Consider the following 19,479-nt stretch of genomic DNA (forward strand, 5'->3'; position numbering starts at 1 on the left):
CGGTACAGGGGAGACACAGCACAGGTTACCCACAAAGCTAGGGCAGAACGGGGGCCACAAAGCACTCGTCTGAGGGGAGGGAGATGGCACAGGAAGGACGTACAAAACTGTCCAAGGGAAGGGCTGGGACATGCTATAAAACAAGCACAGGGAACCTGACTTTTTGTATCTGACAAAGGTGTTAAAAATCCAGACTTCTCCCAGACTCTCCACCTGCATGCTCACAGTGGGGGACACAGAAACACCCAGGGGGGCTTTTGGTGGTGGGAAAACACGCGAGTGCCTCACACGCTGGGTCCTGCATTTCCCCAGGATGTTTCTAGCAGCTGAGGCCCGGCCTGCATCCTGTCCCCCCTTGGGCTGTGGTTCAGTGCCCCGGAGCAGGCTTGTGTTTGGCAGGAGACGGCTGGGGAGAGAGCAGCCTGTCTGCAGGGGCGCTGCCCAGGGTGGACTGAAGGTAAACGGTCTTGTGGAAGAGTCTGTTGCTGAGGAAAACCACCAGGGAGAAGAGACGGAGCTGGAAGTGGCTGGAAGGGAAGAGAGGCTGTGAGCTCGCTGCACAGTCTGGGCTCTCCCTGATGCCACACCAACGTGGCACCCTGTGTCCAAAAAGCCCCCAGAGCATTTGTCATGCCTTTATGGATAAGGGGAATCCAACAGGTACGGAAAGCTCAGCCCTGCTATTTCCACCTGACCAACCCAGTGCTGGAAGCCCGTTCTCCGTGCTGCTTCTGTTTAGCACGTTTGTCCCAGGTCTAACACACCATGGAGCATCCCCAAGCCACTACTTACTACGTTTTGCCAGGTGTCTTTGCTTCGTTGGCGCTGATGATGAACAGAGGGAAAAGGATGGAAAAGAGGCAGCCACTGGAAGGAAAAAGAAAAGGGTTTGCTGAAAGTTCTCTGCGACGGATGTCCACAGTGCTGTGGATAAGGGTACACATCTCTGATGTAAAGGAGGGCAGAAGTTGGGAAAGGGGCATTAATGTGTCCGGCTCCTCCCAGACAGCGACCTGACCCCCTGAAGACTCACCTGATGATATAGGAGGACTGCATTGCGGTGAGGAAAGCCAGTGGTAAGCCAAATCCAAAGTAATAGGGCCAGTTTCTCTCAATGTTGGACAACCGTTGGTGCATTTCAATTCCTAGTGAGAACAAAACCCCAAAGAAACCCACTGAGTTGGCACAGTGGGGAAAGGCCTTCACTACTTGTAAAAAATAAAGGAAAACAATGAACAGAACAAGAAGCACTTATTACTTCCAGCCTTCTTCAAAGAACACGGGAATACTTGGGATTACTTGGGAGTACTTTGGATTGCTGTCCCAAAGACCAAATGAGCAAACAGAAAACAAACTCATACAGTAGCAGCAGAATGAAGAGCAATAGCCAGCAAAGTGATTCCTGTCAGCCGGTGCAGAACTGCCAAGAGGCTTTGCTCACCTCTCTGCCACGTACACAATGCCTTGGGCTGCACACATGTCCGATGTCAGCCCCTGCAGGCAGCACGTGGCTACAGGAGCAGCGCTCACCTTTGTTAAACCAGCGGTACTCGAAACAGTAGAGAGAATAGAGCAGGGACATGTGCAGGAGGCTGATCAGCTGGCCGATGACATCGATGGGGAACAGACTCACAATCATCCCCTGCGGAAGAAGAGGCCGGTGAGGGAGGGCTGCTCAGGGCTTGGGGCAGGGTGAGTGCCAGCAGCCGGGGCAGGGCTGGTCAGTGCTGTGATCTCACCTGGATGAGGAACAGTGCCTGCAGCAGGAGGTTGAACAACATGTCGGCAATGATTTTACTGACACTGGGAAAGGGGTGAGGCTTTCTGCCAGAAACTTCGAATGCGAGATCTGCGATGTCCTGCACGGGAGGAAAGGGGAAGGACAAACAGCTCACCTAACACCGCACTGCCGAGCTGCGGTCACCCACTGAGAACAGCCCCAACTGCTTTTCAGGATGGGATTTCAGATTCTCCAATCCTGGAAGTCTGCCCCACACCCACAGGGGTGCCGAGATGGTTTGAACACGCAGCCTGTGCCATTTCTGGGCTTGACATGCTGTGTTTTATCTGGACCCAAAATGCCACCCCCATATCATCCCCAGAGGGGCCGCAGGGTGTCCCGCCGATTTCCTCCTGACCAACCAAGCTTTAAGACAGAAATCACCCACCATTTGCATGAGTCCACCTTCCTACCTGAAACCAGATGGCATTGACGACCTTACTGAGCACAAACAGGGGAAGGACCCAGAGGGCACTGAAAATGGAGGTGAGAATGAACTCCAGCCAAGACCAGACATCGCCATGTAAGGAAGGGTCACCTTTGGAAGATGGGCAGAAAGCAGCACATCAGGAACTCCTCATTTCACATCACAACCCCGCAGGTCCGTGTTAAACTGCCCTGGTACCAGCATCTCTGTGATGAAATTCTCACTGTAGTGCTTGAGTAAAGCGCTCCGACCTCAGCATTTCTCCCTTAAAGGCACATTTCCACCCACCTGCATTGCATTTGTTTGCAAAAATATTTTGTATCTATTGACAACCACGGGTGTTCAGTAGGGAAACACATGGGCTAGATCCCTAACACAAGAACAGTTCAAAGACTGTTGTCAACCCTTCCAGTCTGATTGCCCATCTGTCTGATTTTCTACTAAACAATTAATCACAGCCTTGCCTTACTGCTCAGTGTCCCTTAACATACAGACAGGAAAGCACTTACCGATGATCTGGGCTGTGACTGACTGAAGTACAGGTATAAATACTCGGTAAAACAAGAAGAGACTAAGCTACAGGGAAAGAGAAACAACAAGGGTTCATGGTGAGGCTTTGCACACTTGTTTCTTGTGCTCTGTTCTGCCACCTGGCGTGGTGAAATCCCAACACACCTAAGAAACCTCTAGCATCAACCCCCCCGAAGGCACCACGGCCCCTTCTGATGCCACCGTGGCCCCAAAGCCACACCAGGATGCAGCACACAGCTTCCTATTCGGCAGCTGAACAGCTCAGTTTCAGGTGAAGCAGCAGCGTGCACACAGAGGGACAGCAAGGCTGTCTTACTGATCTGAAGGCAGACCCTCTACCTGCTCCGTTCACACCATTATAAGGGCACCAATCCATCTACACAGAACCAAGGCTCTCTGTTTAAGTACAGCCAACATCCGTCATTAAGAAATTTAACATCTCTACGCTGACTCCTCACGCTCTGCCACAGCCTAATGGAAACATGAAGTTGGTGATTTAGTAGATTGCAAAGCATCTGCTCCAATAGACAGCAGTCTAATTAAACTTATTCACAGTCATGGTAAGGTCAGAACTGAGCAATGTCTTGAGATATCAATATTCAATTTGGTAAACAATATCCCTGACTGCAACAGAGCAAGACTTGAGTATTCAGGAAAAGTGCAGCCTCAAGGACCCGTAAAATCAGCAGGTTTTGACACAAATTGTTCCCAATCTATCACTTCAATCCTGCACCACATCCTTTTAAGTATAGTGCTGGGGCTGGGAAATGTAAGGATTCCCCTCCGCTCCTACAGCCTCTCAACGGTGGGGCAGCCAAGCCCTGCTGAAAGCTCACAAGCACTGCAGCACATCACTGCTTTCACAGCATTTTAATGTAGAAAACCCCCCAAGTGTCCACTTACCCAGAATACACCTCCATTCCAGGCACAGCACTGAAATATCCGGCTCACAATCCGGGGCTCACTGGAAAGCAACAGGACAGATGTGCATGAGAGACCCTTAGCTCCTGAGCGTGGACAAATGGCAGCTGTTTCAGTCTCACATTTTGGACACTGCTGTGACAAACACCTTCATAAGTTTCTAAATGAACCAACTGAGTACCGGTAGCACCGCTGATTTTACCTGAACGCTGGAACTCTGCAAGAAGTCCCAGCACAGACGTGCAGCAGGACTCTGCCATCACCTTTAGACAAGATCAAACCACCACCAAAGCAGGCAAAATAATCAACATCTTGAAAGGCATATTCCCAACCAAACATCACTGCACCAAATGCCAGCCCAACGGTGATTAGGAGAGCTGAGGAACGTTTGTGTGGTTTGGGAGTCAGGCACAAGAATAGATGCTGGTTTGCTCCCACATGGATACAATTCAGGCACTCCCAGCCTTAGTAGCTGCAACTGATACAGGTGGCTGCAGAACTCTGCAAGGCTGTGGAAAAAATACCCTTCATCTGCCCCGAATGCATAACTTGGATCTGAGATGCACGCCATGAGCGAGCGCTGTTTCTTCCTGATGCCATCAACATCCCCAACAGCAACCATCTTTAACCACGGCAGGAGGGCCAGCGCTCAGGAAAAGCCAAACTCAGAACTCCACATTCTTCTGGCTTGCACAGCTTCGCGCTGCAGGGCACGGACCCGTGATAATTCCTAAGAGCCCGCGGTCTCAACCCTCAAACAACATGAAATCTGATTTCCTCTTATCACGAAAGGCCCACGGTTCCGCTACAGAATGCGGGAAGGTATTTCATGTCACAGCTCTCATCCTCGCTGGCTCTGCATGCTGGCACAGTTGGTTTATAAGCTGTGTTCCTGCTGCAGACCACTTGCACACGTCAGAAGATCAGCTTGTGACAGTAGTGACACTCAGGATGCAGGTCTGACCCCGTTTTATGGAGATTTTCACAAGTGCAGGCAAAAGCAGTGACTTTATTTACTTTACTTACCCTCCCTTTCAGCCAGGCTGCTGTGACACAGTGGGTGTTTAACAGAGAAAAGCACCCGCACTGCCAGAGCACTGTGACTTGCAATTCATCGGGCTCCTCAAAGCTCTGCACAGAGCTCTCCTCTGGTTCTCCCTCCTCGCCCTCAGACTCAAAGACAAGCAAATTACCTGATTTGTGACTCATAGGGCTCCATACTCACTTCTCTTGCCTCCTCTCTTCCATGTGAAACCTCCGCTGGGCGAGCGCGCTGTTTGCTCTCCTCCGCTTCTGCTCTTCCCTTTTCTGCTGGATCCGGGCATCCAGCTTGGAGATGGTGCAGATGCCCCAGATGGAATCCTTGATTCCCTGTGGACACGAGGACGGCACATCAGCCCTGCCCAGAGCAGGGAGGAGTGGGACATGGCTGACCCGGGCTGCTCCCCGTTATGGGAAGGGACACAAATGCACACCAAGCTGATGCACGAGGCTGCAGATTTGGTTGCTGCTCTACCAGCTCTTCTGCCTGGGAAGAACTGCCAGCCCAGTACAAATAACAGAGATGTAACATCGTTACAGGGTGGAAAGAGAGGTTACAGCACGAGGAAGGAAGCAAAAGCACTCCCAGGACAGCGATGCTGTGACACGCCAAGATAAAGCAACCCAGAAATAAAGTTTTTCTCTCAAAGAAATGTTAGCAATGCTCAGAAAAAGCAAGAGAGGTGAACGATAAACCAAACCCCATCTTCAAAACAGCTGTGTTTGATGCCAGCTGCTCCTTGCAGAACACCGCTTGGATTTTCATTCTTCCAAAGAATGAATACAACCTCCCCAAGCTCCTCTGTTGCACGAAGGTGGATTTGCAGCAGCACTGCCCTTACCCTGCTGAGGTTGGCCAACCCTCAGGTAAGCAGGGAAGGGAACTGGGGGGAGAAATGAGGGACCAGACCTCATCTGCATCACCCATTCCCACAGATGGGTGAAGGCCAGCCCCACTCCCAGCTGGAAGGCCAAGCCAAAGCCAGGATTTGGGTCAGTAACGCTATTTTCCATGGCCTGGTGACCTAAATCACATGTTCCAGCATCTTTAGGAACAGCACTGGAAAGCTTTTTTGTTTTTTCCTCTTTTTTTTTTTTAAAAGGTGTGATGTCTCATAAATCTCCTCTATTTATAACCCTGGCAAAAGCCACAGAGATCTCTCACAGCCCATTTCTTCTGTCTGGCACAATGCACTTCTTCCCCTGCCAGTACTTCTAAGGCCAATAAAACGTAATTATACAGAATACTCAGAATGTGCAAAGTCCATGTGGCCTCGCTGTACGAGCTCGATTCTTATTCCTCCACAAATAAAACCATCTGTCCTTGTCTCAGAAACACTCTCACATCAGCCACGTCCGTGCAGGCCTCCGGGGAGTGCCTGAAATGATTTCCAATGCCATTTCTTTCTTTTAATGACAGATGTGCTGCAGCTGGCCTGGGTGGCTGCTGTGCAGCCTTACTGCTGTGCAGCCTTACTGCTGCAGCACTGGCTGAGCACATCACCGTGGTTCAAAATCACGCTGCCTGCATGCACGGACAGGTCAGACAGCCCAAGAAACATCGCTGCACCTCTCCCCCCTGACCCAGCAGCACGTATTTTTATGCCGAGTACACATCTGACAAACACATCTGACATTGCAAGCTGCTGCTCGAACCTGATGAGGTGGAAATTAATTACATGCTGCTCCAACCACCTCTTACAGATGGCATGAAGGCATCACAAAATGACACAGGTTCTTCTGCTTCGAGCTGTGGCCAGGGCACGCAGACCTCTGCTCTTGAACAACAACTTGCCAAAAACAAGTCCCTTGTTAGTGTCACGCACAAGAGTTTTCAATCTGACATCAACACCTGGGAGAGCCAAGCGAGACAGGGAGCACCGAGTTCACACAAAGCCCCGTCACCATAAAACGCCTGCCAGGCCACAAGGGTCTCCTGCCCAAAGGAATCTGTTACAGGTTCAGTTTGCCTTTAGGACGTATCTCACAGCTGGGATGAAGCGGATCCCACCTGGGACGCGGGGCACAGCACCGCTCCTAAGAAGCTGAAAATGATTTTTTTTTCCTTCTGACGGCGTTCTCCATCACGTTGACATGATTTCTGAAGACGGCTTTAATCTAAATATATCTGGAGCCCCATTCAAATCTTGTAACCCACTTTCAGAGCCCACGGGACCCAGGCGGACCCAGCGCCCCGCAGCAGGACTCACCCTGACGAGGTCATGGAGGAAGGTTTTCACGCTGTCCGCCATCTCGCCTCCAGCATCACCTCTGCTTCCAACACCATCAACTACAGGGAGAGGGAAAACGCCGGACCCAAGCCTCTCTCATCGTGGAGGGGAGGGAAACGGATGGAGCCTGCGGGCAGACGCGGACATCGGGGTGAGAGCACGGAAATTACGGCCAGCTCACGGCGCGAGACCCGGCAGGGGAAGCGCAGAGCCGGGCGCGGCACAACCGGCGCGGCCACGGGGCGGCACGGCGCATCGCCCACCGACACCGAGCGCCCCTCGCAAACCGCAGCTGCTCGCAGCGCCGCGGCTCCGGCACACGGCGGTGCTGCGGGGCGGGGTTCCGAACGGCGCTCCGTGCCACAGCCGAGCGCGGCCGCTCCCGGCTCAGGCACCGACCGGACCCGAAGGACGCCCCGCGGCTCAGCCCCGCGGCCCGGCGGTTCGGTCCCTCGGCCCCTCGGTCCGCCCCGCAGCGCCCAGCCTCACCTCGGGGCCGCCGGGCCGCCGCCGCGCCGCAAACACACCGGGGGCTCGCGCCGCCCCGGCCGCCGCGATCCGCGCATGCGTCGCACGCAGCCGCACAGCGCGCAGGTATCGCGCGAGCGCAGTGAGCAGCGCCGCCCTTTAACGTGCAGGCGCCGCCGCTGGGGGGCGCCAAAGTAAGGGGAATGTGAACGGGAGCGCGGTAATGAATGCGAGCGGGGGGAGCTGGGGAACGGAGTGGGAATGGATGCGAGGCCCCACCTGCAGCATTGCGTCCAGGTGTGGAGCTCCAGTACAAAAAGACGGGGAGCTGTTGGAGAGGGTCCAGGTGATTGGAGCACTTCCACCACATAGACAGGCTGAGAGCTGGGCTTGTTCAGCCTGGAGAAGAGAAGGCCGTGGGGTGACCTCATTGCAGCCTTCAGTACCTAAAGGGAGCCTACGGACAGGAGGGGAGTCAGCCCTTGGAAAGGGGAGATAACAGCAGGACAAGGGGAAATGGTTTGAAGTTGAGGGAGGGCAAACTGAGGTTGGATATCAGGGGGAAGTTGTTTGCTGTGAGAGCGGTGAGGTGCTGGAACAGCTGCCCAGAGAGGCTGTGGATCCCCGTCCATCCCTGGAGGTGTTGAAGGCCAGGTTGGATGGGGCCCTGGGCAGCCTGGGCTGCTATGAAATGTGGAGGTTGGTGGCCCTGCCTGTGGTGGGGGATGCTGGAGATTCATCCTTGAGGCTCCTTCCAACATGGGCCATTCTGTGATTCTGAGGGGGCGACTGGCATCTTAGGTTGTAGAACTCCGTGCGTACAAAAGGATCCCGGGGGGGGATCCAGTTGGAAACATGACATCCTTCACTCACAGACAGCTGTCACAGTCCATCCCTTTATTTCCATAGCAGCACTGCCCCCCACCCCCAGCACCCACCCCCGGGGCTGCTCCCGCTCAGACGATGGCCGCCTCCAGCAGAGGCTCACTCCCCCACAGCCGCCCAGGCGCCAGCCTGCTGACATCCACAGCCGTGCAGGAGCCGTACAGCAGCAGCTCAGCAGCCGCCTTCCCGGCGGCAGGGGACTGCTGCAGGCCGTGCCCACTGAACCCCCCCAGCACAAAGATGTTCTGCAGCTGCGGATGTGGGCCCAGCACTCCGTTCTGGTCGAAGGTGTTGTAGTCGTAGTAGCCGGCCCACGCGCTCTTCACCTGCTTGGCATTGTAGGGCTGCATCACGGCAGCGTGGAGCCCAAATGTAGGGGATGGAGGGTGGAGGGCACTGTACCTTCAGTGACTGGAAGGCGGGCACGCGGTGTGCCAGCCGCGGCCACACCTCCTCCTGGAAGAAGTCGTGATCCACCTCCAGGTTCCCTGTGTCCGGCTCACGGCCCTGCGTGGCGACAGGTGGTGACCACTGTGGACACCTTGGGGGTCCCCCCAACACCGTGAGCCTTGGGAACACACCTCTGGTGGGCTCATGCTCCCTAGATAGTTGCCAGCAATGCCTTCGCGCCGAAAATAGGCTCCTGAAGTGTCAATGACGAATGGCGTCTCCAGGCCCGGCCCGCCAGGGCAGTGCCACACGTACACGTACCTGTGGGGACATCGTCGTGTCCCACCCCATGGCACAGAAATGTGCTTTGGGGCTCAAAGTGCCCAAACTCAGTCCCAGCCCTGACCTCTTGCGGGGCTCTATGGGGAGGGGGCTCAACGCGAGGCTGCCCCGCAGCCCGGCCGTGGCTGAGTCCAGCAGTTTCCCAGTCCAGGCGCCGGCGGCGACCACCACGATGGCACAGGAGACGGGCTGCTGCTCCGGGCTGTCGGGAAGGCGCACCTGGGACATTGAGGATGCCGGGCTGGGGATGGGCTCCCAAGTGGTCCCACAGCATGGTGATGGCAGAACGTGGTGAGAGCCGAACATGGTGGCATTGGGGCACACTCACATTAACATATTTCACACGGCCAACGCCCAGTGGCATGCCTGGAGTGTTGTCTGCGGTGTCCGTCACAAAAGCTGGAAGTTGTAGGGTAGGTGAGGTTGTCCTGGTGTCCACAGTGGTGGTGTCACTGCGCCCAGGACTCACATGTCACCTCCCCGACGCAGCTGTAGACGCCCAGGGACATGGCTTTCCTTCGGAAGGCGTTGAGGAGGGACCAAGGGTCAAACCAGCCCTCGTTCTCCAGCCCTGTGGACACACACAGTGACACACATGGTGACACACAGGGACATCAGCATCCACACCAACAGCACGTCCCCTACCGTAGGACGCCACGGCCACATTCTCTGTGTTTATCCATGGGAACTTGGCCTTCAGTTGACTAGGGGAGAGCAGGACCACCTTGGCGCCCTCTTCCCTGGAGACAAACAGTGCCGCTGAAGAGGGGTGTCCCCAGTGTCCCTCTTAAGGGGGGTCAGGGATGGCTATATCACCTCTGCACCTTGATGCCAGCTTCCAGGGTGGCAGCACCATGCTCAGACGCCAAGAAGAGGTATCCCGAGGGCTGGAACTGAAGGTCAATGGGGGGCTCGTTGGGCACCCACAGGTGCTCCTGAGGGAGGAACAGCATGGCAAGGAGGGAGTAAGAATGAGACTCCTCGGTGAGACACCCTCCCACAGTGCTGCCATCGCCCAAACTCACGTTGATAGTACGGAGAAAGGTGGCAGATTGCAGAGACAGGCGGATGTTTTCAGGCAGGGAGAACTGCTGCCGAATGCCCCCCACAGACAGCACAGTGGAAGCCTGGGAATACTACGGGGGGGGGAGGGTGGTGGTGGCAAAGGGGTGCCGAGGGGTGGCGTGTCCCTGCCTGACTCCCCCATTTCCTGGGTCTCACCGTGGGGTCTCGCTCCACCACCACCACCCGCATGCCATGCCGCCTGTTCTCCAGTGTCTTCAGCCAGTAGGCCACCGACCAGCCCAGCACGCCCCCCCCCGCCACCACCACATCTGCTCGCTCTGGGGGTGGGGGGCAGATCTGGTGGGAGTGCAGTGGGTTCCAGGCCCCCTCAGATTCCGGCAGCTGGTCCCGCAATGTTTGCCCCAGGCGGGACAGCCTCGGCCCCAGCTCTGCGGGAATAGAGGGGGATGCAGCCAGGAGACCCTCCTAACTCCACTCAGAACACCTCCCAGGTGACTCTGAGACCCTCCTCCCCCCCAAGCTCGCGTTAAGCACTGTAGGTCCCCCTCCCAGGACCTCACCCAACCCACCGAGGTCTCCTGGACCCCCCAGACCCCCCAGTCTCCTCTGCACACCACGACACACCCCGACGACCCCCTCCCTTCCCATTCACCCCCCCTGTGCCACCCCGCGATCCATCCGGATCCCCTCGGATCCCCCCAGAACCCCACTGAATCCCCTCTGCACCCCCTGCGACCCCACCCAGTGACCTTTACCCCCTCCCTGGCCCCTTTTCCCTCCACACATCTCCATCACACCGACACCCCCGATTCCTCCCGCTGCCCCCAGCTCCAGAGCCCTCATCTCACCGCGGAAGATGTCGGAGCGCTGCGGGGCGGCGGTGCGCAGGGTGCGGCCCAGCCTCGCCCCCCCACTGCCATTCCCGGAGCCCCCCCACAACGCGCGCCCCCCTCGCACCGCGCGCAGCATGCCAGCTGGCCCCGCCCCCTGCCCTTTGCCCTTTGCCTCCTGCCCTTTGCCCTGTGCCCCGCTTTCACGCCCCTTCCGCCCCACCCCGCCTCGCCATTGGCTTTCCCCCCCCACATCCTCTTTTGGCCTAACAGCCAATGGGAAGCCCCGTGGCTATACGGTGACTTCCGGCGGAAGTGCGCGGAGCAGTGCGACGTGTGCGCGCAGCCCGGCCCGGCGCCGCCATGCTGGACTTCTTCACCATCTTCAGCAAGGGCGGGCTCGTCCTCTGGTGCTTCCAGGGCGTCCGCGGGCCCGCCTCCGCCGCTACTGCCCCTGTCAACGCCCTCATCCGCTCCGTGCTTCTGCAGGTCCGCCGGGCGGGGGAGAGGCGGCGGAGGCCTTCGTGAGGGAGAGGCCTGCGAGAGGGGGAGAGGGAGAGGCTGCGGCTGGCTCCGTGAGGAGAGGGGCTAAGGGCAGAGCTCCGGCGTGGGGGGCGGGACGAAGAGGAACCTCGTATCTGGGAGATGGCGAATATAGCGTAGCACCGCCGAATTTTGGAGAGCCGCTTCTTTTGGAGGGGAGGGGAGGGGCTGGAATCCTGGGGTGGAGGGGGTGGCGGTGGGCGGGGGTCCTTATTTGGGCGCTGAGGGCTGCGCCTGGAATAGTGACCCCATTGCGAGGGATTTTTTCTGGCTGGGGGAAAAGCAGGGATAGCAAGGGGGGGGAAGGGGGGCGTCACACTGTTGCTGTCACCACCTTGAGTTGATGGGTCTATCCCATAGGAGCGAGGTGGCAACAACTCCTTCACCCATGAAGCCCTCACGCTCAAGTACAAGCTGGACAACCAGTTTGAGCTGGTGTTTGTGGTAAGTGCCCCCCTTCGGGCTGCCCTGGTCTCTAAATGCTTTGTTTTTGCGATTGGCTGTCATGCTGTCTGCTCTGAGGGTCTCTCAGGAAGGGGCTTGTTGAGGCTCAGAAGAGGAAGAGTGCTCAGGGAGGTTTGCGGCTTGATCAGAAGCTCCAGGAAGGCACAGATGTTGGGTTCCGCCTTCCTGTGGGGCTGAGGCTTTCCCCTGACTTACTAAAACCTGACAAAAAACAGGGCTTAGCTCAGCACCGCGTGGTGCAAAAGGCATCTTGCACACAGGGGAGGTGACCTTTTCCCTGGCACACAATGTCCCTGTTGTTCCTCCTCCTCCACCTGCGCCACCAGAAGAGTTTGGTGCCAATTGAGAAATGCTGCAGCTGGGCCACGTGTCAAACACCCAGAGGCTGCCACTGAGCTGGGCTGGCGGCAGGACAGCTGGTGCTGGGCATGCAGAGCTGCCATGGGGCAGCCTGGGAAGAGCAGCATGTGGGGTGCAAGCGGCCAAAAGCCATCCTGTTTGGACAGGGGTGTTCCTGCACACACAGTGCTGGAGAATTGTCACCTCGGTGCATCTTGAGCAAACTGGTGCTTCAGATACTGCTATGCTTTGTCTCTGCCTGGCTCAGCTTCTTGCTCTGGGATTTTTTGGGGGTGAGGAATGCTCTTCACTGAGGTCACCCATAGTGCTTTGCCTGCCCGTTGTGTTCTCAGTGGGCTTCCCAGCACACTGTAGGGTTTGTGCTGTCTGAGGGCTGGGTTTTGTGGGTGAGGTGTGGCTGCTCCTTCAGTTGTGTGCTGCTGTGGATTGTGCTGGTTTATTTTAGTTAGCAGTGATAGGATTAAGAATCCAGCTTTGAGTGGAATGGAAACAGCACAGACTTACATTCTAAGAAAATCTCATCGCAGATGAGAAGTCTGTGTTTGGATTTATGATAGAAAAAAAGCAAAAAGTGCCTAATCTTTTCAACTTCAGGAAAGCTGTGATGCTTTTCTCCTTAAGCTCTCTATTCCTTATCTCAGTGACTCCACACAACCTTGATTGGATGTATACAGATAAGCACAAGGCTTTCTGGTCTTTCAGTGCATGTCTTTGTTACTATGAAACAGCACTGTTTTGGGAGTCACACTTTAAAGCAAAGCTCTGCATTGTGCTTTTTTTTTTTTTGAGTGAGAGAGAACATATTAAAAGCTTGGGAGGTCAGATTAGGAAACTCAGCCTGAAGCCTGCATCATCTGGTGCCTGAAATTAAACAACTTCGTACCGAGTGTCTGAAATCCAGAAAGGTCAATGCTGCCTGCTGGATGTACTGGCAATTAATGTTTTTTTTTTTTTGTGTGTGCGTGTTTTTAATTATTTAAGTGCCCCTTGCTTAAGGTGACATCTTTCCACTGCACTTTGTTGCAGGTGGGATTTCAGAAGATCCTGACTCTAACCTACGTGGACAAGTTGATAGACGACGTTCACAAGGAGTTCAGAGACAAATACCGCAATGAGTTCCAGCAGAAGGGCGCCCTGGGCATCCTAAACGGCACCTTTGATTTTAAGGATGACTTCCTGCGCCTCCTCCGGTAAGGAGCTTTCCTACCCCAGAGCTCAGCACTGTGTCTGCTCTGCTCTGTACTCGTGTGTGTGCTGTATGATAGCAGGTGAGGCCATAATAGCCAAAAACCTGATAGAAATGGTCTGTGGGAAGGGCTGAGCTGTTCAATGTTGCTTCTATCTAGAGCAGACACGGGTCTGGGGGTGGGCAGCACAGGCTGCAATTCAGGCTCATGGGCACTGTCCCACAGGGAAGCAGAGGAGAGCAGTAAGGTCCGAGCTCCCACCGTGATGAAGACATTTGAGCAGTCCGTGAAGTCTCAAAAGACTGTCAAGTGTATGATAGAGACCAGAGGGGAGAAACCAAAGGAGAAAGTCAAGAACAAGAAGAACAAAGGTTCCAAAAAGGAAGGTGAGTTGAAGGGAAATGGGGTGTGTGTGGGAGGAGTGTAAATATTCCAGTGTTGTGAAATGTGGGTCACATGTGGCCCTGCCTGTGCTTTCCTAATCGTTCCACAGCATTTGAGTTGTGCAGGGTCTTCTGGTCACAGCCAGCACAGGCGCAGGAGGGAAAAGTCCTGCATAATGCACTTGACCTGCTATGGTAATGTTTCCATATGCCCAGATTGAGGAGGACAGCCCTTCGGTTAGGACAGTGACAGGCAAAGGTTGTTCTGTTGCAATGACATGGCCTCTTAGCGTGCATTCTTGGTTCTGAGATGGGGAATGACCAACGTACAGAGATGTCTGGGGAAAGCTGGTTCATAAACTGCTAATCTGGGAAAATGGGATCCCAAATGCAGCTGCCTTTGGGCTGAAATAAGATGCTCACGTGTCCTGAGGCTTCCAAAATCTCAGAGGTGAGGCAGGAATGGGTCTCTGTCTTCACAGAGGAATTTCTCATGTACAGTCAGTGCAGTGCTGGCTCTTTCTGCTAGGTCTGAAAGGCTGAGCTTGTGCTGGTACTCTTTCCTTCAGGGAATGAAGCTGTTACAGTCTCCAGTAAAGCAGCCCCAGGTGAAAAGCAGTCCTCAGCCACTGGGGACAAGGAGGAACTGACCAAGGATGAAATACTGCAGAAGAACCGGGAAGAATTCTTCAAGAGACACATGAAAGCAGGGGAGAAGTCCAGGTGGGTGTCAGGCTGTGGTGAATCCACACGTGCTGCAGCCCAGCTCTTGCTGGAGGCTCTGTGCCATCCCTCGGTGATACCTGAGATTCTCTTTCCTTCATTGCCTCTGAAAGTCATCCTGTTAATCATCAGAATGTGCTCAAAGTACAGTATGGTGTCAGACCTCATGTGTCGGGTCCAGATTTCTTTTATGGGGGGGAGTTTTTCCCACCGTAAGTAAAGGGTGAGCTGATGGCTGGCTTGGGTTAAAGCAGGCCATACTGAGCGTGGGACAAGGCTAAAGTTCAGATAGATAAACTGTGTGGAGATTTGGCATTGGTCAGTTTTAGCCTGGATTTTTGCCTTTTTTGATGGCTGGACTTTGAATTTTTGAAGCCTCTAAGGAGGAGTTTGCTCATACTTCACTCAGCCAAACAAAATGTTTGTGGTCTTTATTTCAGCAAGTCTTCAAAGCCTGATGCTCAGAAGGAGAAGGGGAAGAAACCCCGAGTATGGGATCTGGGGAACTCTAACGCCAAAGTACTTGATTACAGTAACTCCACTACCAACGGGAACTCAGAGGCCTCTCCCGTGGAGGAGTTTGACCCTGATATGGTAAGGAGAAGTCAGGTCTGCTTTGGTGCATTCTTCTGGAGTCAGCTGGGCATCACGAATGCACTCAGGTCACCAAGGCTGGCTGAGAAAGTGCTGGAAGAGGGGATCAGGGTGCCCAGCCTACTGCCTGTAAGGTTACTGCCTAGGGAATGTTTTCTCCTGCTGTGACGGCTGCAAACAGCACCAGATTTGCACGCGCGTTGGATCAAACAACTGAGCACTTCTGGCAAAGATCTGTAGAGCTGCCTCTGCTGACTGTAACTGATGCTGTTCCTGGTGGCAGTGAAAGCGAGCCAGGAAAATGAAATTAAGCAGCTGCCACTTCTCAGTGTGCTGCTTTCATCTTGCAGGCCCTTAGGGATCGAAACCGTGAGCCTGGCCGCCTCTATGACCTTGAGTATGAGAGTGATGAAGAAGCTGAGGAGGAGAAGATTATTCAGAACACTTCAAAACCCAGGTAGAAGCTCCTGAGGCTCTGATTGCAACACCCTTCATGATTTCCCTCCCGTAATTCATTTTCCAGACTAATCAGTAATGCAGCAGATACAAACAGGTCTGTTTGTCAGCTGTGACAGGTTCTTGTGCCTCCCTGCTGCTGGCTGTTGCATGCACTATGCACTTCACACCTAAGATAACTGTTCTGCTTCTGTGCAGCACCAAGAAGGGTGGCCTTGGAGGTATGTTTGGCATGCTGAAAGGCCTGGTGGGCTCCAAGAGCTTGACAAGACAGGACATGGACCCAGTTCTGGAGAAGATGAAAGATCACTTGATTGGTACGTGTGGGTCTGCTGTGCGTGGCTTTGTCTGAATGGTGTAATCAGGAGGGGATCCTTCAGTTCCACTCTTCTCTAAGTGCACCGAACTCCCGGGGCCTGGTGTGATACTGGTGTCCAACATGTGCCACCCATTCTGCTTTGATAACCCTGCTCTCTTCTGTCTCTCTGTCTCTCTCTCTCCCCCAAAGCAAAAAATGTGGCAGCTGAAATTGCAGTCCAGCTCTGTGAATCAGTGGCGAAGAAACTGGAAGGGAAAGTGATGGGAACATTCACCAGTAAGTGGTTGTGCCCTGCTTGTGTTCTTATCGGTGTTGTGCAGCTTGCTGGCCTGAGTCCCCTGCTTCTCTGACCTGGTGAAACTATGGTACCAGATGTCTTCCTCGCATTGGTAATTTGGGGCTCAGGGCTTCTCTGCAGGGCTTTCACAAGTTCTCCTTTTATCTCCTTTTTCCCAGCTGTGACCTCAACAGTGAAGCAGGCCCTGCAGGAGGCCTTAGTGCAGATCCTGCAGCCGCAGCGCCGTGTGGACGTGCTCCGGGACGTCATGGATGCGCAGCGGCACCGCCGGCCCTACGTGGTCACTTTCTGCGGCGTCAACGGCGTTGGGAAGTCCACCAACCTGGCCAAGGTAGGGCACGGTGCTGGCGGCTCCTGGGACAGGACTGAGCTCAGGCTGTGGCCACTAACGAGTCTTTTCCGTCGCTGGCAACAGATCTCATTCTGGCTCATTGAGAACGGTTTCAGCGTGCTCATTGCTGCCTGTGACACGTTCCGTGCGGGGGCAGTGGAGCAGCTCCGCACTCACACCCGGCGCCTCAACGCCCTGCACCCCCCGGAGAGCCACGGCGGGCGGAGCATGGTGCAGCTCTACGAGAAGGGCTATGGGAAGGACGCTGCGGGGATCGCCATGGAGGCCATCTCCTATGGTAGGGAGGAGCGGTGGCGGGAGGGGGCTGTCCTGGGACCCTGGGCTTCCTCCTGCTTACGCTTTCTCCACGTCTCCCCAGCTCGTAACCAGGGCTTCGACGTGGTGCTGGTGGACACGGCGGGCCGCATGCAGGACAATGCCCCCTTGATGACAGCCCTGGCGAAACTCATTGCTGTCAATGCTCCTGACTTGGTCCTTTTCGTTGGAGAAGCTCTGGTGGGAAATGAGGCTGTGGATCAGCTGGTGAGTGTGCAGAGTTGCTTTCTGGGAAGGGCGGATCTGTGCGGGTTTTATGGGAGGTGTTTGAGACACGGTCGGCATCACAGCTTCTTTTCTTGAGGATGTTCTCTTCCTCAGGTGAAGTTCAACAAGGCCCTGGCTGACCACTCCATGGCCCAGACACCCCGGCTCATTGATGGAATTGTGCTCACCAAGTTTGATACCATCGATGACAAGGTAAGGGGAGCGTTTCGTGCTCTGGGGGTTATCTCCAACCTTACTCTGGCAGAGAGCTTCCTGTTGGTGACGGGAGGGAAGAGGGCAGTCAACAAACAAGGGCTGTTTTCAATGGGCCACTTACGACCTCTCCTAGAGGCTGTCCTTTGTGTTAAAATGCGCTCCGGCCATCTAGACAAAGTGAAGCGGACTGATTTCTGTCCCTGTGGAAAAATGGCTGTGAGGTGTCCCAGTTCTTTGGCAGAATTGCATTGAGGGATGTGGAATTGGGACCGTACAGTTCTGGAAAACATAGGAAGGCTGAATGTTTGTGCTCCCCTGAGGAGGTAATACTGGGACAGCTGCAGCAAGCACATCCCAACGGAAGTGCAGCTGAATCAGGCACTCAGAGCCTGCATTAAATGCCAAGCAGAATAACGTGGCTTTAAATCAGGGTGAACCTGCTTATGCAGCATAGGGAATGAAATCTGGAGAAGGTGAAACCCTGGTGGGAGATGACTTGTGGCTGCAGGTGGCACTGACACCTGGTTATGCCAGCTGTAATGTCCCACAGCCTCCTGCCTCCCAGGGAGCTGAGCAAGGGGTGTGAGGTGCCTGCATCCTTGGGAGCAGCCTGTGTGTTTCTACGTGTGTTCTCCAAAACTCAGAGCTTCGGGCTCAGAAATTTGGATCCTTGTTGTTGCGTTCTTGAGTCCTTCTTTGCCTCCCTCTGAAGTCCGCAGTGAACTGGAAATGTTTTTGTGGAGCAGCAGGCTGTACAATGGGAGGCTGGGGGGAGGACAGCCTCAGCTGGCCTTGCTAATGGTGCTCGTCCCCTCGGCAGGTCGGCGCTGCCATCTCCATGACCTACATCACAAGCAAGCCCATCGTTTTTGTTGGTACTGGACAAACCTACTGTGATCTGCGTAGCCTTAACGCCAAGGCTGTGGTCGCAGCGCTCATGAAGGCCTAAAATCAAGTATTGCACCAAATTGCTGTTTGCAGATGTCTCAGAAGAACATGCTTCACCCTGTGACTGACTAGTCTTTCCAGTGTAGTGCAAAACAGAATGAAGGGATGCGGGTGCAAGGGCTGTGCTTCCCCTGCCCATCTGATCCGAGTGCTCGCTGGTGTGCTCTTCCAGCACTGCATGATATGAAGTAGGAAGGAAGGTGTTACCTGATCACCTTGTGCTTATTCCAGTTAGGTCCATGCTCTCCTGCCATATTTATTGACTACAGTGTATTTGTAGATGAAAGCTCTCTTCTCTACTTGGAGCATTCTTCCCTGATCAGTTGTGGGGCTTTGCTCAGTATCGCCCTGCCCCTGGATTCCTTCATTCTGTTCCAGTAATTCGGCCTCCCTCATGCAGAGGCTGAAACCAGAGCTTTGTATTGTTCATGCTATCCGAGTGGCAATGCAAGGACCTGCTGTGCGCTGGGGCTGCGCTGTCACTAGCAGCAGCTGTGCACTGTTGGGCAGTGCTGCAGGTGGGTACTGAGCCCCAAGCTGCTCTTTTGTGCTCTTGCAGACCGTACGACAGGGACAGCTGCTGCTTAGTGACAGCATTAGACCATCTGACCGTTCATAGTGCTGCTAACTTTGGCTGTAGCAGCTCACCAAAGTTGATAAACCAAAAATTGTAACAGCCTGCCCCTGTCCTGGGCAAGCAGGGGCTCCTGGGGAGATGCTAAACTGCCTTATGGCCCCCCTTTCTTTTGTCACTGGGGTCTTGCTGCAGGGCACCCAGAGAACTGCAGCAGTGTGTCTGGTAATGCTGGTTGGTCCACCGGCCTGCGATGGAGGGCAGTGTGCCCCTGGGGATCCTCTGCCTGCTGGCCTCAGCGTTGTTTGCTGCCTCAACTATGTAACAAAAGAAAAAAAATACTGGAAGACGGTGGTGGCTGCTTGCTGCTTCCCTGCACCCTTTCTCCCCCCCTTTAGAGTGCCTCTTGATCCTGGTCTAAAGTGCTACATTGGATAATACAAAACTCTCTTATGATGTCTTGTAGCTCCATATTGCAGATGTGCTCTAGTGCAATAAATTGAATGCTGTCTGCTAAGAGACATAATTTATATAAATAAACTTCATAATTTGTTTTCTGTGTACAACTAGCTTGCCTTCAGCCAAGACCCCTTTTCTCCTCACGGGGGAGACAGACTGGTGCCTCTGCCTTCAGGCTGTGCACGCAAACCAAACAGCAGCCAAAAGG

General features: G+C 54.6%; 3 protein-coding genes across 5 annotated transcripts; 1 reads left to right on the plus strand and 2 right to left on the minus strand.

Annotated features, from left to right (window-relative positions):
• Positions 1-160: 160 nt before the first annotated feature.
• EI24 (EI24 autophagy associated transmembrane protein) lies at positions 161-7,553 on the minus strand. The gene is made up of 11 exons (XM_085209203.1): positions 7,421-7,553; positions 6,911-7,058; positions 4,885-5,030; positions 3,642-3,702; positions 2,717-2,783; positions 2,194-2,318; positions 1,740-1,859; positions 1,531-1,642; positions 1,034-1,145; positions 793-867; positions 161-527 (listed from the first exon to the last, which is right to left on the minus strand). The coding sequence occupies exons 2-11, from the start codon at positions 6,950-6,952 to the stop codon at positions 368-370; spliced, it is 1,020 nt and encodes a 339-aa protein (XP_085065329.1). The 5' UTR covers positions 6,953-7,058; positions 7,421-7,553; the 3' UTR covers positions 161-367.
• Positions 7,554-8,317: 764 nt separating this feature from the next.
• Positions 8,318-11,049, minus strand: FOXRED1 (FAD dependent oxidoreductase domain containing 1). Of its 3 annotated transcripts, XM_010723792.3 has the most exons (11): positions 10,891-11,048; positions 10,238-10,470; positions 10,042-10,152; positions 9,833-9,951; positions 9,662-9,756; positions 9,486-9,587; positions 9,345-9,415; positions 9,081-9,235; positions 8,866-8,995; positions 8,687-8,791; positions 8,319-8,610 (listed from the first exon to the last, which is right to left on the minus strand). In XM_010723792.3, exons 1-11 carry the CDS (start codon positions 11,009-11,011, stop codon positions 8,356-8,358), a joined length of 1,497 nt encoding a protein of 498 aa, XP_010722094.2. In that variant the 5' UTR covers positions 11,012-11,048; the 3' UTR covers positions 8,319-8,355. The 3 variants fall into 3 exon arrangements, with proteins under 3 accessions (XP_085065318.1, XP_010722094.2, XP_085065319.1); XM_085209192.1 differs by having other exon boundaries at positions 8,318-8,610; positions 9,833-10,152; XM_085209193.1 differs by having other exon boundaries at positions 8,472-8,610; positions 8,687-8,772; positions 9,833-10,152; positions 10,891-11,049.
• A 121-nt stretch (positions 11,050-11,170) lies between these two features.
• On the plus strand, positions 11,171-19,365 carry SRPRA (SRP receptor subunit alpha). Its single transcript, XM_085209183.1, has 14 exons — positions 11,171-11,361; positions 11,776-11,859; positions 13,267-13,430; positions 13,653-13,813; positions 14,380-14,533; positions 14,974-15,127; positions 15,478-15,584; positions 15,782-15,900; positions 16,092-16,178; positions 16,359-16,531; positions 16,616-16,829; positions 16,911-17,074; positions 17,189-17,287; positions 18,111-19,365. The coding sequence occupies exons 1-14, from the start codon at positions 11,236-11,238 to the stop codon at positions 18,237-18,239; spliced, it is 1,935 nt and encodes a 644-aa protein (XP_085065309.1). The 5' UTR covers positions 11,171-11,235; the 3' UTR covers positions 18,240-19,365.
• Positions 19,366-19,479: the final 114 nt, after the last annotated feature.

This window comes from Meleagris gallopavo, chromosome 26 (assembly GCF_905368555.1).
Source record: "Meleagris gallopavo chromosome 26, MGAL_WU_HG_1.1, whole genome shotgun sequence".
In the NCBI taxonomy this organism is placed as follows: domain Eukaryota; kingdom Metazoa; phylum Chordata; class Aves; order Galliformes; family Phasianidae; genus Meleagris; species Meleagris gallopavo.